This window comes from Lagenorhynchus albirostris, chromosome 1 (assembly GCF_949774975.1).
Source record: "Lagenorhynchus albirostris chromosome 1, mLagAlb1.1, whole genome shotgun sequence".
Classification (NCBI taxonomy): domain Eukaryota; kingdom Metazoa; phylum Chordata; class Mammalia; order Artiodactyla; family Delphinidae; genus Lagenorhynchus; species Lagenorhynchus albirostris.
This window is the reverse complement of record NC_083095.1, coordinates 15212055-15224749: the sequence shown is the minus strand read 5'-3', so window position 1 is coordinate 15224749 and position 12695 is coordinate 15212055. Positions and strand designations below refer to the sequence as shown.

Genomic DNA, 12695 nt, shown 5'->3' with positions numbered 1-12695 from the left:
AAATGAAATTCAATTCAATAAAAAGGAAGTGTGTCAGTATTAACCAGGTATCTCCTTAGGTTACCTTGTATTTTATTCCAAGGAAGGGGCGAGTGAAGACTTACTACTTAAATTCTTATATACATTATTTCATTTCATGAAGTACTCCATAAATTGGGGATTATAATGCTTATTTTTCCTTTGTGGAAACTGAGGCTCAGAGAGAATGGTTTCTCAAGGTCACACAACTGGCAAATGATAAAAATGAATATTTTAACCCATTTATCAGATTCCAAAAACCATGTCATTTGCACTATATGACGTAGCCTTCTACCAAGTCATTTCAACCTTGCTCAGCTTTTAAAAAACATACCTCTAGTTTAATAACTTGCCTCTTTATAAGTGATGAATAAACAGATAATCACTGTCTACCCTCTTTCTGTAAGGTGACCCCCCATTGCTATTATCTGAGGTATACCACCATCAGCAAATGGGGCACCTGGAAGAGGAGCTGTGGAGGCATCATGACCTCAACCTTCTACCTAGAATTTCAGTTCAACAGCATCTCTAGTTCTCCCCCCTTTTCCATCAATAACATGTATCTCACCCTTCCAACTTCATTCTTTTCCCTGGATATTAAATCCATAGGTGCAAACTCAAATTCCTCTGCCAATGCTTTCTTTTAATATTATTTCTATCTAGCTGGGCTCCAATGGTCTTTAGCACTATCCTCACTAACTATACATTCACTTGAATTTTCCACAAATTCTGTTCACTGTGAATGAATTCCCTTTCATTTTTAGCTTTTCCCTCAAATACTAACTTTTTATAATAACATTTTCCTCACCACAGCTTTCTACAGAAGAGGTCACTGCTGTTCCTACCTCCCACTGCTTCTTTGTTCTTCAATGTAGTTTCTGAATAATTTTTCCTTTATCATTTCTTTTTTTTTTTTTTTTTTTGCGGTACGCGGGCCTCTCACTGTTGTGGCCTCTCCCGTTGCGGAGCACAGGCTCCGGACGCGCAGGCTCAGCGGCCATGGCTCACGGGCCCAGCCGCTCCGCGGCACGTGGGATCTTCCCGACCGGGGCACGAACCCGTGTCCCCTGCATCGGCAGGCGGACTCTCAACCACTGCGCCACCAGGGAAGCCCTCCTTTATCATTTCTTAAAACCTCTTCATTTCTGAAATCCATGCCATTCACTGATCCATATGCCTCTTTATTGCTTTCTATCTTCTCTAATGATTTTAAAAGCATCAGGCTCACAGTTTCTCTCTTTCCTCATAAAACTGCAGTGCACATAGCCTTACTTTTGATTTGCTGATTCTAGACAAAGACCAATAATTCCCATTAGAGACAAGCTATACTTCAACTTGCCTTTTTGGAAAAATTTTAAAATAATGACTTTCTATCCTTGATCAAAAAGGCACATGGATAAAAAGGCCTTTTAAAAATTTAATCATCTCTCTGCTCATGTGCTTCCTAAAACATAATAGGTATTGGATTCAATTTGTATTACTTCTTGAAACCCTATCACATATATTTATAAAAGTTAGCAACTAAGATTCCTTTAATCATATAGACTTTATATGTAGCATCATTCCCTAAGCTACTTGCAAAAGACAGTGTCATTACCAAAAAGTATTTAAGGACAAACATGCTTTCTAAGAGGTGCTGGGAACTGTAAAATGCAAGAGTACCACTGTTACTGAGTTTTTGCAAAAATTCATTCAGTTAAACAATCAATTCAAGTTTTAATACCAATATCTTTTTCTTCATCTAGTTTTAAACTTGATTGTTACCTCTCATCAACTGAGGGTTCTTTTTGTTGCAAATGAGGCTTGATTCCAAACACTGGGCGAATATTTGTTGATAAGGCTCTGATGGTGTAACTGATTTCATTCTCCCTTGTGACATCACTGTCATAGCCTAACATCAAAATATAAGAATTATTCTCTATGTTATAACTGAGGAGCTCACGTATGATCTTAAAAATTGGATACAAGGATGTTCAACAATATGAAATAAGTTTAATACACTGTGTTATAATCAAATTATGCAATAACATACAGCCAGTAAAAATGATGTAGAAGAATATTTAATGATAAAATTCTCAAAGTATTGCTAAGTGATAATAGCAAGCTACAAAAATAAACTCAATATGATATCATTTTTGTTAAAAAAATATAATGTATATAAATACACATACCCCTATGGGTATACCCCAAATGTTAAACAGAGATTACCTCCAAGTGGTCAAATTATGGATGCTGTGTTTATTTTTTATTGAAAACACACTTTCTAATTTTTCTGTAATGAGCTGGTATTACTGGTATATTAGGAAAAAACCAAAATTAAAGTATGAGGCTCAATGCTATAAATTTATTTTAACAGTACTAATTTAAAGTATGATTATCATTCATTGGTAAATGAAGAATATCTAAGTTATTAGTATATGACAGCCTGTTGTTTTTGATTCACAAAACAAATTCTGTTGTTAAATAGACCGAAAGGACTAAAACCACAATTATTCAAGTATTATTATTACTTATTTAACTTCCACAGTTTAAATCAGTTGTGCTAAATTTTTTCTATGTTTTCGTTAAACTAAAATATTTTAAAATGACATACCCCCATCTTCTTCAGAATCTATATCAGATTCTTCACTATCACAAGGCCTTTTTTCTCGATATCCCTCCATTTCATTTGTCCAAACCATTAAAGACATATCTGTACCTCCTAAGGTAACCAACATGCTGTCATCAAAAGTCCAGCGCACATTTGTGACATGTGTACTATGGGCCACATACCTCTTAAACTTTCCAAATTTTCCCTAAAGGTAAAAAAAAAAATTCAAAAAATCTTTCTGAGAAATTTTATTACTTGAAAACATTGTTATAATTTTGAATTTATTTCTTAATCTGTGATTGGAAATTAATCATTACAAGGCACCTTGTAAAAAAAAAAATACTGAAACTCACTAAAATAAAAAATAACAATTCCCAAACCTGATGAGGACAGGATAAAACGAGTAGTTTTGCACATTGCTAGTACTATGGGCATAACTTTTTTGGAAATCAACTTGGCATTCTACATTGAAAAGCATGAAAATGCTGACCTTTGTCTCACCAATCCCTCTTTAAGAGATCTATGCTAAGACATTTTCTGTGCAAAAAATAGTTGCTACAGTATTTACTTATAGCAGTGAAACATTTTAAATACCTTAAATATTCAATAGAGCAATAGCTAATTAAAGTGGATATCTTTGGAATAGTACATATCTGTTAGAACAATGGCTAAGCAGACATATTGTTGGAAATAGACACAATAACTGGGAAAATCAGTATATAAATGCCTATGTACATAGAGCACGGCCATATTAACAAAAAGTAATTAGCAAACATTTTGGTATATACCCAAGTAAATATCTTTCATCATAGTTCATTACTGTTTTTGTTTATAAGCAGATGTTACACATAGGAATGTATTTTTCTTGTAAATATGAAGAAAAATCCAAGTTATAGATACTGGCAACTTTTAAATCTAAACACTAGCATTACCAAATTTCATAAGTAAATTTCAGATCAACATATCATAAGCAGGTTTTAGATGGACATCTTTTCAAGGGTGTTAAAATAAGAAATGTCTTAAATATACAAAACACAGTAATAGCTAAATCAGTGAATTCTTTGGAAATGAAGACTCTTAATAAAAATTAGCTGAAATAGAAGGTGAATCTGTCATCAAAACACTGTAAGAAGGTAGCTTCCCTAAGATTTTGTGGTTCTTGCTACAGTAAGGTGAAGAAGGAATCTGCAGACCAATATCCTAGAACATATTTTTAAGGTTCCTATACCATCTAGAATATTGAGAATGATGTTTTTGACTAATAAATGTTCTATTGGAACACATTCTTATACAGAAGGTACTACTACTTAAGTGTATCTAAAACAAGGATTTGTGAAATATTTTCTTGGGTGCCTGAGTTCTCTACAGGAATTTTTAAACTTGTGTTTTCATTTCGATGCTGATCTAAAAATATTCATATGAGCAGTTAATTAAGACCACCATGCACTGAATATCACGATTTCAGTGCCATATTTCAAATTTATATTTATGTTCATGTTGGTACTAGATTACAACATATATTTGAATTTGTGACAATTAAGAAATAAATGCATCTATACTTGATATATGAATTTTATTTTTGTGCTAAGTGAAAGCCTAATGTTTCCCAGTGGTTTGAATAAAGGAAAGCAATAAAAGAATTTAGTCATCACACAGCACACAGTAGCATGGGCATGCACATTCCAAAGAATCTCTACAGTTTGGTTTTAGGAAAATAACATCACTCATTCACATTAAACCAAAGTTATTTTGACTTTATAGGTAGTGTCATTTATAGTATTTTGTATTTAATTTGTTAGAACATTTTAAATGTTAAAGTTGTAAATATCAAAAGTTTATATTTCCTGTTAATGGTATATATTTAATCAAAAGAATACTAAAATTCTTTAATATTAGGGCTAAAAGAATGTTTCTTCTAAAACGGCTATGGATACTCCTCAATACTGAGAAACTGTACAATATAATATATAACTTAAGGTATAGGATCATAAATTATAATACTACTTCATAAATTATAATACTACTATTATCTATAGATAATACTTTTTATCTATAGATAAAAGCTATAAATATGATGTCAAGAATAGGAAACGTAATTCTGAACCTTTCATATTACAACATTACATATTCCATGTGTAATATTCATATTACAAAAAGAAATGCTATGAAAGGGCATTACTTTAACCATTTTTATAATTATGATCATTAGGAGAATTAAAGAAAAACACATACTTTAGCAGGATATCTAAATAACTTCACAAATCCCAAATCATCCCCAGTAGCTAGGACTGTTTTGTCACTGGTGAGGCAAGAGGCAGTTACATCTGTGACTTCTCCAATTACTGGCCAAATTCCCTCACAACATAAACCAAGCACACTTGTCCATGATGCCCAACCAATTTTTTCTACCTAAAAAAGAAAAAAAAATGCTCTAAGGTTATAACATCTAACCCTAAAAAATTAACAACAAAAAATCTGAATATTTTTCTTTGTAATTAATATATGTCACAAATAAATTAAAAATTTTAATAAAAACAGTTAAACAAATTAGTAGCTGTCTTGGTTTTGTAGCTTCCCAAGTCCACTAGTTCCTACAGAAAAATTTTAACATAACATTATTCAAGATGTATTTATTATATATCCACTGTGTATTCTAGATGCGGAACGTACAGTGATAATATATGACTTTTTCTGCTTTTAGAATAATCAAGAAATTTATTCTTACACTTCATGTCTAAACTTCTACTAATAGTTTATAAGCATATTTTCCAATTAATCATTACTGGAAATTAAGAATTTTACTTACAGTCCCACTCCTTATTAAGCTACTTTCACGTTATATTTGTTTAGCTTCTCTTCCTTGGCCATGTCAAAAAATTTTGCTAATATATCAGCCACAAAACCAAACACATTTTTTTCTTTTTTTTCCCCCTCAAACGAGAATTTGCCAATAAGCATCTTAGGCACATGGGTTCCAAAAGATTTGACAGACATGCAGTACTCCAATCTTAGATGGCATGTCTTTTACATGCTATTGCATGCTTCTTATCCTTTGAGGAAAGTAATTAGAGAAGAGCTAGACATACAAGCAAGCAATTTATTTATTTTCTTAATATAGAATCTCTTCCTTTACCCAGATAGGCATCAGCTTTCTAACCACTTTCTGTCATATCAACATTACAAGCACTACTATCTTCCTACCTCTCCACTGGGGATGGTTTGTTTTTTCCCTCTGGGAGCTTCAAAGAATAACTGTTCTTTAGCACCAGTGTTGACCTGTAAAAGCTTCCCTTAAAAAAAAATTTTTAAATATACACATATATAAAATATAAATACATATACAGTTAGTATGATATTTAACTTTTATGGGAAAAATTAAGCTTAAACCCTCTGCAGTCAACCATATATATAATAACGTAAATAAACTCATAAATGGCTTAATTTGTGTGTGTGTGTGTGTGTATGTGAACTATTTCTGTTGTTATACATCCCAATCAATATGGGTTATGTAATTGGTAGTGCCTTTGCATATTCCTACTCGTAAAAATCCTAGAAATAAAATTTGAAACCTTTTTTTAAAGAGTATTTTGTTAAACTACATTTGGAAAAACTTTAATTTACAACACGAGATTTATATAGGTGACTATCTGAAACAAAAATTCCTAAAATGGAGCATTTAAAATATTTAGCATTTATCTAAATTATTAAACATTGCCATATGCCACGCATTCTGCTAAAAAACAGATACTCATTAAATTCTGTATGTTATACAACTATGACAATTTTAGGGAATGTATTTTATTGAATGCTGGGAAAATTACATTAAAACTGGGAGTTCCCTGGTGGTCTAGTGGTTGGGATTCCAGGCTTTCACTGCTGTGGCCTGGGTTCAATCCCTGGTTGGGGAATTGAGATCCCGCAAGCCGTGGGGCGAGGCCAAAAAAAAAGTGGGGGCACATACTGTTACTAAAAAAAAAAAAATCCTCATTAACATAACTATTTTCCAAAATTTCAGTTACTATTTATATCAAGCTTATCTGACAAAACCAGGACAAATGACTAAAAAAAATTTGTATAATATTTAAATTACTTTACAAATTAAAGAATTTATCACTTACTGTACTATCATCTGAATTACATTAGAAGTATTGCAAAGTCTAAACTCACAGCATTCATCTTTAGGTGTGAAATAAAGTAGTGGAAATCATTTTGAGAATAACGTTTGTTTTTCACAATGCTTTTGAACTCATCTGTTGAATTACTTGTTTCTCCAAAATAGATATACTAAGTCAAATGAAACTTTTATCAAATAGTAAGTTATTTAGAATCTTACCTCTAACATCCCAATCAATATGGGTTATGTAACTGGTAGCGCCTTTGCATGTTCCTACTCGTTTACTACTCATTACGTTGTATATATCTATAAAGCTATCATGTGATGCTACAGCAAGATATTTCCCAGAACCTGTAATAGAAACATATTTGCTTGAAATTTTATACCCTTAGAAATATTTTTTACACTCTACAACTAGGGTCAATTTTCTTAATTTTTTTTTGGAGGAACTCTTAGATGTTTCCTAAGTTATAACAAGACATATGAGTCAAACGACAAATGGTAACATTTTCATGTATATTATAATTAACACAATTAAATAAAATTTTAATGTAGTGAGGTAGTTCAGTGGAAAGAAAATATCAAAAATTATATACAAAGTAATTTTCATATTCTTTGCATGTAACCAGAAAAAAAAAGAAAATCTCTAAATTTACAAAAAATATAAGTAAGCCAACATAAGTAAATTTTGCCTTAACATTAGTAATCCTGTATTATAGTAGTTTTTGTCATTGGTAATGAATATATGGAAATTGAAGAAGCAAAATTCATGTAATTTCAAAAGCATTAAGAATATAATGAAAACAGTTATCCAATCTGTCTTACATTATAAATGAGGAAAATGAAGCTCAAAGAAATGCCTTGGCCCAAGTCACACAGAAGATTTAGGGACAGAATTGGCACTAAGCCAGATATTTTGCCACTGATCTAATATAGGGCTTTTACCTCTCATTATACTGCCTCTTCTAGTAAAAAACTAAAATTCTGAGATAAAATAAGTTAATAAAAATCACACATTGATACATTCACTGCCATACTCAAGTTAATAATCAAGTATGATTTCAATGAAATCTTACCTGGTGAAAATCGAATATCTGAAATAATGTCTTTTCTGTGGTGAAAAGATACAAGATCCTCCAGAGTATCTGCATTTGCCATTAAGAAACTTCCATCATTGAGACCTACAGCTAAAGCTTTACCATCAGGAGAAAAACAGCAACATCTCCCACCTAAAAGAGAAAGAGAGCATGTATCAGGTAATTTTCTTTTATTAAAAAAAAAAGGATATGCTTAAGGAAACTTTAATTTCAAAGAGGATTCCTATATTTATTATGGTTTCTAATCAATATTAGAAAGAAATAAAGATGCAGAGAATAAAGTTTTCTATTGAGATCAATGGTATGGCATTCCAAGCGTGAGTTAATACAAACCATTTCCTTTTCTGAATGTAACAAAAGTGAGTACTGATATTTACCTTAAAAGGAATTAAGCTGATGAAAAGAATGAGAGATGACTAACATAAAAAGTCAATGATATATGTGGAAAAGTTGTTGTTTGGGGAGTTTGCTACCTTAGTAGTTTCTATCCAACAAAACAGAAATTTAAGAAATAAGGTCATCTTTATAAAAATGTTTTCAAATTAAAAAAAAATCTGACAATAGGCAATTATCAGTTTAAGCTCGGAAGATTTATACATATTTCAAAACTATACATGAAGAAATAGTGATGTTAATATTATTAATTAAAAAAAAATAAGGGTGAATGCTGTATTGGCAAACACAAAAAATGGGCTTAACTTGACGGCAAGGGATGTAGCAGGCATATTCAAAGCCCTAAGGCTTTTGAAGTCTTGCATAAAGTTTGGAGTGGGAGGGATAGGGTACACCTGTTATAGAATGTAAAGTTATAGAATGAACTGAGAATAAGCAGTCATGTAATTATCAAGCATACATTAGAAATCTAGGATGTGATTTCTGATACTTAAGCGTCAAGAGATGATGGTGACCTGAAGCAGGGTAGCAGCAGTGGAGGTAGTGAGAAATGGTAGGATTTGTATATATTTTGAAGAAAGAGATGGCAGGACCTTGACCAACTGGGAGTAAAGTAGGAAAAAGAGAAAAGTAGAGGCTATTTTTTCGTTTGATTGATGATGTCATTTGCTGAGATGGGAAAAACTAGGGGAGGTACAAGTGTTTGGTTTTGTACCTGTTATGAATGCCTGTGAGAAGTTCAAATGAAGACATCAAGGAGCCAGTTTGATACATTAATACTTCTCTGGAGTTCAAGGGAAAAGATATATACAGGCTAGAGATATACATAAGGGAGGTAATAGCACACAGATAGCAGTTATAGCCATGAAACTGGAGAAGGCCTGATATTAATTTATTGCCTCTCAGCTCCAAATCCACCCTCCTTGTTCCTGCTATATGATTACTGGAGCAGGACCCTATGGACATTTTTCCATTGCCAGTTGACTTGGTTTTGGCCAGTAGAGGGTGCTGGAGGGTTCCTGCAAGGCCAAAGAAGAAGGAAGGGACTTTTCTTCCTTCTGCTGTGCTGTAACCAGTGGATCAATTAGCGGACAGGAACTGGGGGAACAGGGGGGTTTCTCTGCCATCATAGCAGATCTCCTAGATCAGCCCTCCGGCAAGTTTCTTTTCCACTGGCAGGTTGTATGTTCCTGAGGCACCTACGCCCTCTCCAAAGAGATCTGAATCTCAGCCTGGGGGAAGAGGGGAGGGTCCACCCTGTAAGTTCATTCCTTGATCACCATCCACTAGCCCTATGGGTAGTAGCTGCTTTCTGCATCTGCTACTTCTATACCCCTTAGAATCCTCTTTCACACCTTTTAGTAGTTAAATCACCGTTCATTAGCTAACACTCCATATTAAATTTTCCCTGTTCAAATTACTGGGGTGGTTTCTGTCTCTGATTGATACAGAACTGGTACTGAAGTGGTCACAGGAGACAGACCATTAAAGATGGGGTTTGCAGAACTGGTTTAGTCATGCCTTTCTTTGGGCTTGAGCATAGTGCTGAGCCCTTGTCAATGGGAAATGGATGCTAGCAATCCAAGGTATGCACTGGCATAACAATTAACGAAGCTATCTCCTGTGGTTGACTGTGAAGTATCCACTGAAGCTGAGTGCCCTGGGAGTCCAAGCGGCTGCTGCCCTTGACCATTACAACAATAATGGTGACCACAAGTTCTGTGTTTGTACAAAAGGTTACACTGAATACACAGAGCATTTACAGAAAGAAGTAACAAGCGCAGGTTCTTTTAAACTCTCAGCACGAGTCATGGTCTGAGTAGAGAACTTCCAAGACAAACCTAGAAGAATTTCTGACAGGGCTGATATTGCTGAATATTTACAATGTCAATTGAATTCACACACTCACCAAGTTTTCTTGTGTGAAAGTTAGGCCGCTGATTGGGAAGAGAACCCTTAACCGTGGAGTGGGAGCATCTGGCTGGACTCAGACAAAACTGAGAATCTTGAACTTCTGAGTTATTTGGAGTTTCACTGGCCAATGCAAATAGCTTCCTCTCCAGTGTCTGAGAAGACACACCTTCTGAAACAGATGCCTTGCAGAGGATGCTTAACCTTCTGAAGAACCATCACAATCATTCCTTTGCTGTCACTAGACCCCTAACTCGGATCAAATCTCAGCATGCCCTAAGGCAGAGGTTGGCAAACTTCTTAAAGGACCAGAGAGTAAATATTTTCAGCTTTGCAGACTACTCAACTCTGCTACTGTAGTGCAATAGCACACCTAGACAACACATGAAAGAATGAGCATGGCTGTGTTCTGATAAAACCTGATTTATAAAATCAGGAGGTGGGCTGGAGTTGATGTATGGGCTGACCTCTGATATACAGGAAGAAATCCAAAACCCTAGGGAGGTAAGAATGTTGGAGGAGATTTTTCACATGCAAACTGCATACCCTCCCATCAATTACATCCCTTGAAAAAGTCTAGAAAATAGTCCCTTCATGAAAGCACTGAGAAATACATTAATTAAGGGCAGCACCTGCATCACTGAAAAGCTCTGTGACTGTCCTCCCATAAAGGTCAGGAATGGGAAATGTCACCATTAATACGGGCTCCCTGATTCAAAAGATAATCCTGGAGAAGCAGAGGTCAAGCAGCAGCACTTAACCAACAAAAATAAGGTAGATTATTTTATCAAAAAGGGCAGCAGGGATGTACTAATAACCAGAATGTGCTGGCCTGTGGAGATTTCTGTTGGTGGCTAATTAATCATGGTGTCTCCAGGAACAAAATAAGTAACTTACTAGATTAGTGTTTGATCTATAAGTAGGAAAAACTCCAGACCTGGTGGCTAAAACACCTGACTTAAATCACCACAATGGAGAGTCACAGTTTCTCAACCAGTTTTCAGACCTAAGCCAATTCATATACTCAGAGCCCCCTGATTGAAGGAGGGCCAAGTTCCAATGAGGAAGAACCCTGTAGCACTGTCACAAGTGTATAACATAAATCTTTCTCCAAGGATCTGTGGCCGCTTAGTAGAATGACTGTGAACTGAAGGAAAGGAAAGATCCAAACTTTCAGGAATTACTGGACATGGGCTCTGAACTGACACTAGTTCTTAAGAACACTAAAAGCTGCTGTTGTACAAGCAGTAAAAGTGGGGCCTTATGGTGATCATGTGATAGATGGAATCTAAGTCCGATTTTGAATCATAGTGGACCCAGGTGGTCTGTGGACCCCACCCAATTCCTGAAGTTGAATAGATATACCTGGCAACCTGTAGAATGCTCTACGGCTGGCTCTGTGATCCATGGGGTAAGGGTCATTACAACAGGAAGAAGTAAGTACAAACCCCTGGAAATTCCTCTCTACTAAGACAACCAGAAACAAAACCATAAGCCTGAGAATTGCAAAAATCAGTGACATTACCAAGGACGTGAAATATGCAGGGGTAAGAATACCTATCACATCATCTTTGCTTGTTTGGTCTGTACTGAAATAAGATGGATTTTAGCTAATAACTCTGGATAATAAATTTAATCAGGTTATGATTCCAATTGAAGCTACTCTTCCAGATCTTTACTAGAACAAATTAACACAGTCCCTAGCATTTCGCTGCAGTTATTGCCCTGGTTAATGCTTTTATCTCCATACCAATTTGTAAAGACCACCAGAAGCAGTTTGCTTTTACCTGGCTTGTATCTGTGGACACCTTCAAATCCTTGCCTCAGGGCTATTTCAACTCTCCTGTTCTTTGCCATAATACAGTCCACAGAGATCCTGATCATCTTGACATTCCATAAAACATCTCAATGGTCCACTACATTGATGACATTATGCTGAATGGATCTGGGGAGCAGGAAGCAACAAGCATAATACTTTAGATGCCTTAGTAAGACAGAAGTGAATCAAGAGAGTGGCAGATAATTCCCACAAAAATTCAGGAACCCTGCCACCTCAGTGACGTTTCTGTGGATCCAATGATCTGGAATATGTCAAGACATTCCCTCCAACTGAAAGACAAGTTGCTACACCTCCCATCACCTACCACGAACAAAAGGAGCAGAATGCTTGGTAGGCCTTTTGGAAAGCAACACATACCACATTTGAGTGAGCTGCTCTCTCCATCTATCAAGCCACTTATAAGCTTCCAGTGGGGACCAGAACAAGAGAAGGCAAGCTGATCTTCCACTTTGGTCTTATGATCAAGCAGATTCAATGATACTCCAAGTGTCTATAGTAAATAGGGATGCTGTATGGAACCTCTGGAAAGCTACCAAAGAAGCATACTTCGGACTGGGAGAAATTCCATGCCCTCCTTTACAGATAACTATTTTCCTTTTGAGAAGTAGTTTCTGGATTGCTACTAGGTCTTATTAGACAGTAAGTAAATGCCTAACTATGGAATATCAGGTGACTGTATGTCCTGAGCTTTCTTTCATGAACTGAAAGCTACATGACCAACCTAGCCACTGA

At 35.1% G+C, this 12695-nt stretch overlaps 1 protein-coding gene across 4 annotated transcripts in view; it reads right to left on the bottom strand.

Annotated features, from left to right (window-relative positions):
* EML5 (EMAP like 5) overlaps nucleotides 1-12695 on the bottom strand; it is a 164196-nt gene that overhangs the window by 43096 nt on the left and 108405 nt on the right. For all 4 annotated transcript variants that reach the window (XM_060122842.1, XM_060122761.1, XM_060122683.1 and 1 more), the window contains exons 22-27: nucleotides 7799-7951; nucleotides 6942-7073; nucleotides 5810-5898; nucleotides 4841-5017; nucleotides 2612-2813; nucleotides 1783-1909 (exon numbers count right to left, since the gene is read on the bottom strand). In XM_060122842.1, the coding sequence (XP_059978825.1) occupies nucleotides 1783-1909; nucleotides 2612-2813; nucleotides 4841-5017; nucleotides 5810-5898; nucleotides 6942-7073; nucleotides 7799-7951 (880 nt within the window). The remainder of the gene's footprint in view (nucleotides 1-1782; nucleotides 1910-2611; nucleotides 2814-4840; nucleotides 5018-5809; nucleotides 5899-6941; nucleotides 7074-7798; nucleotides 7952-12695) is intronic.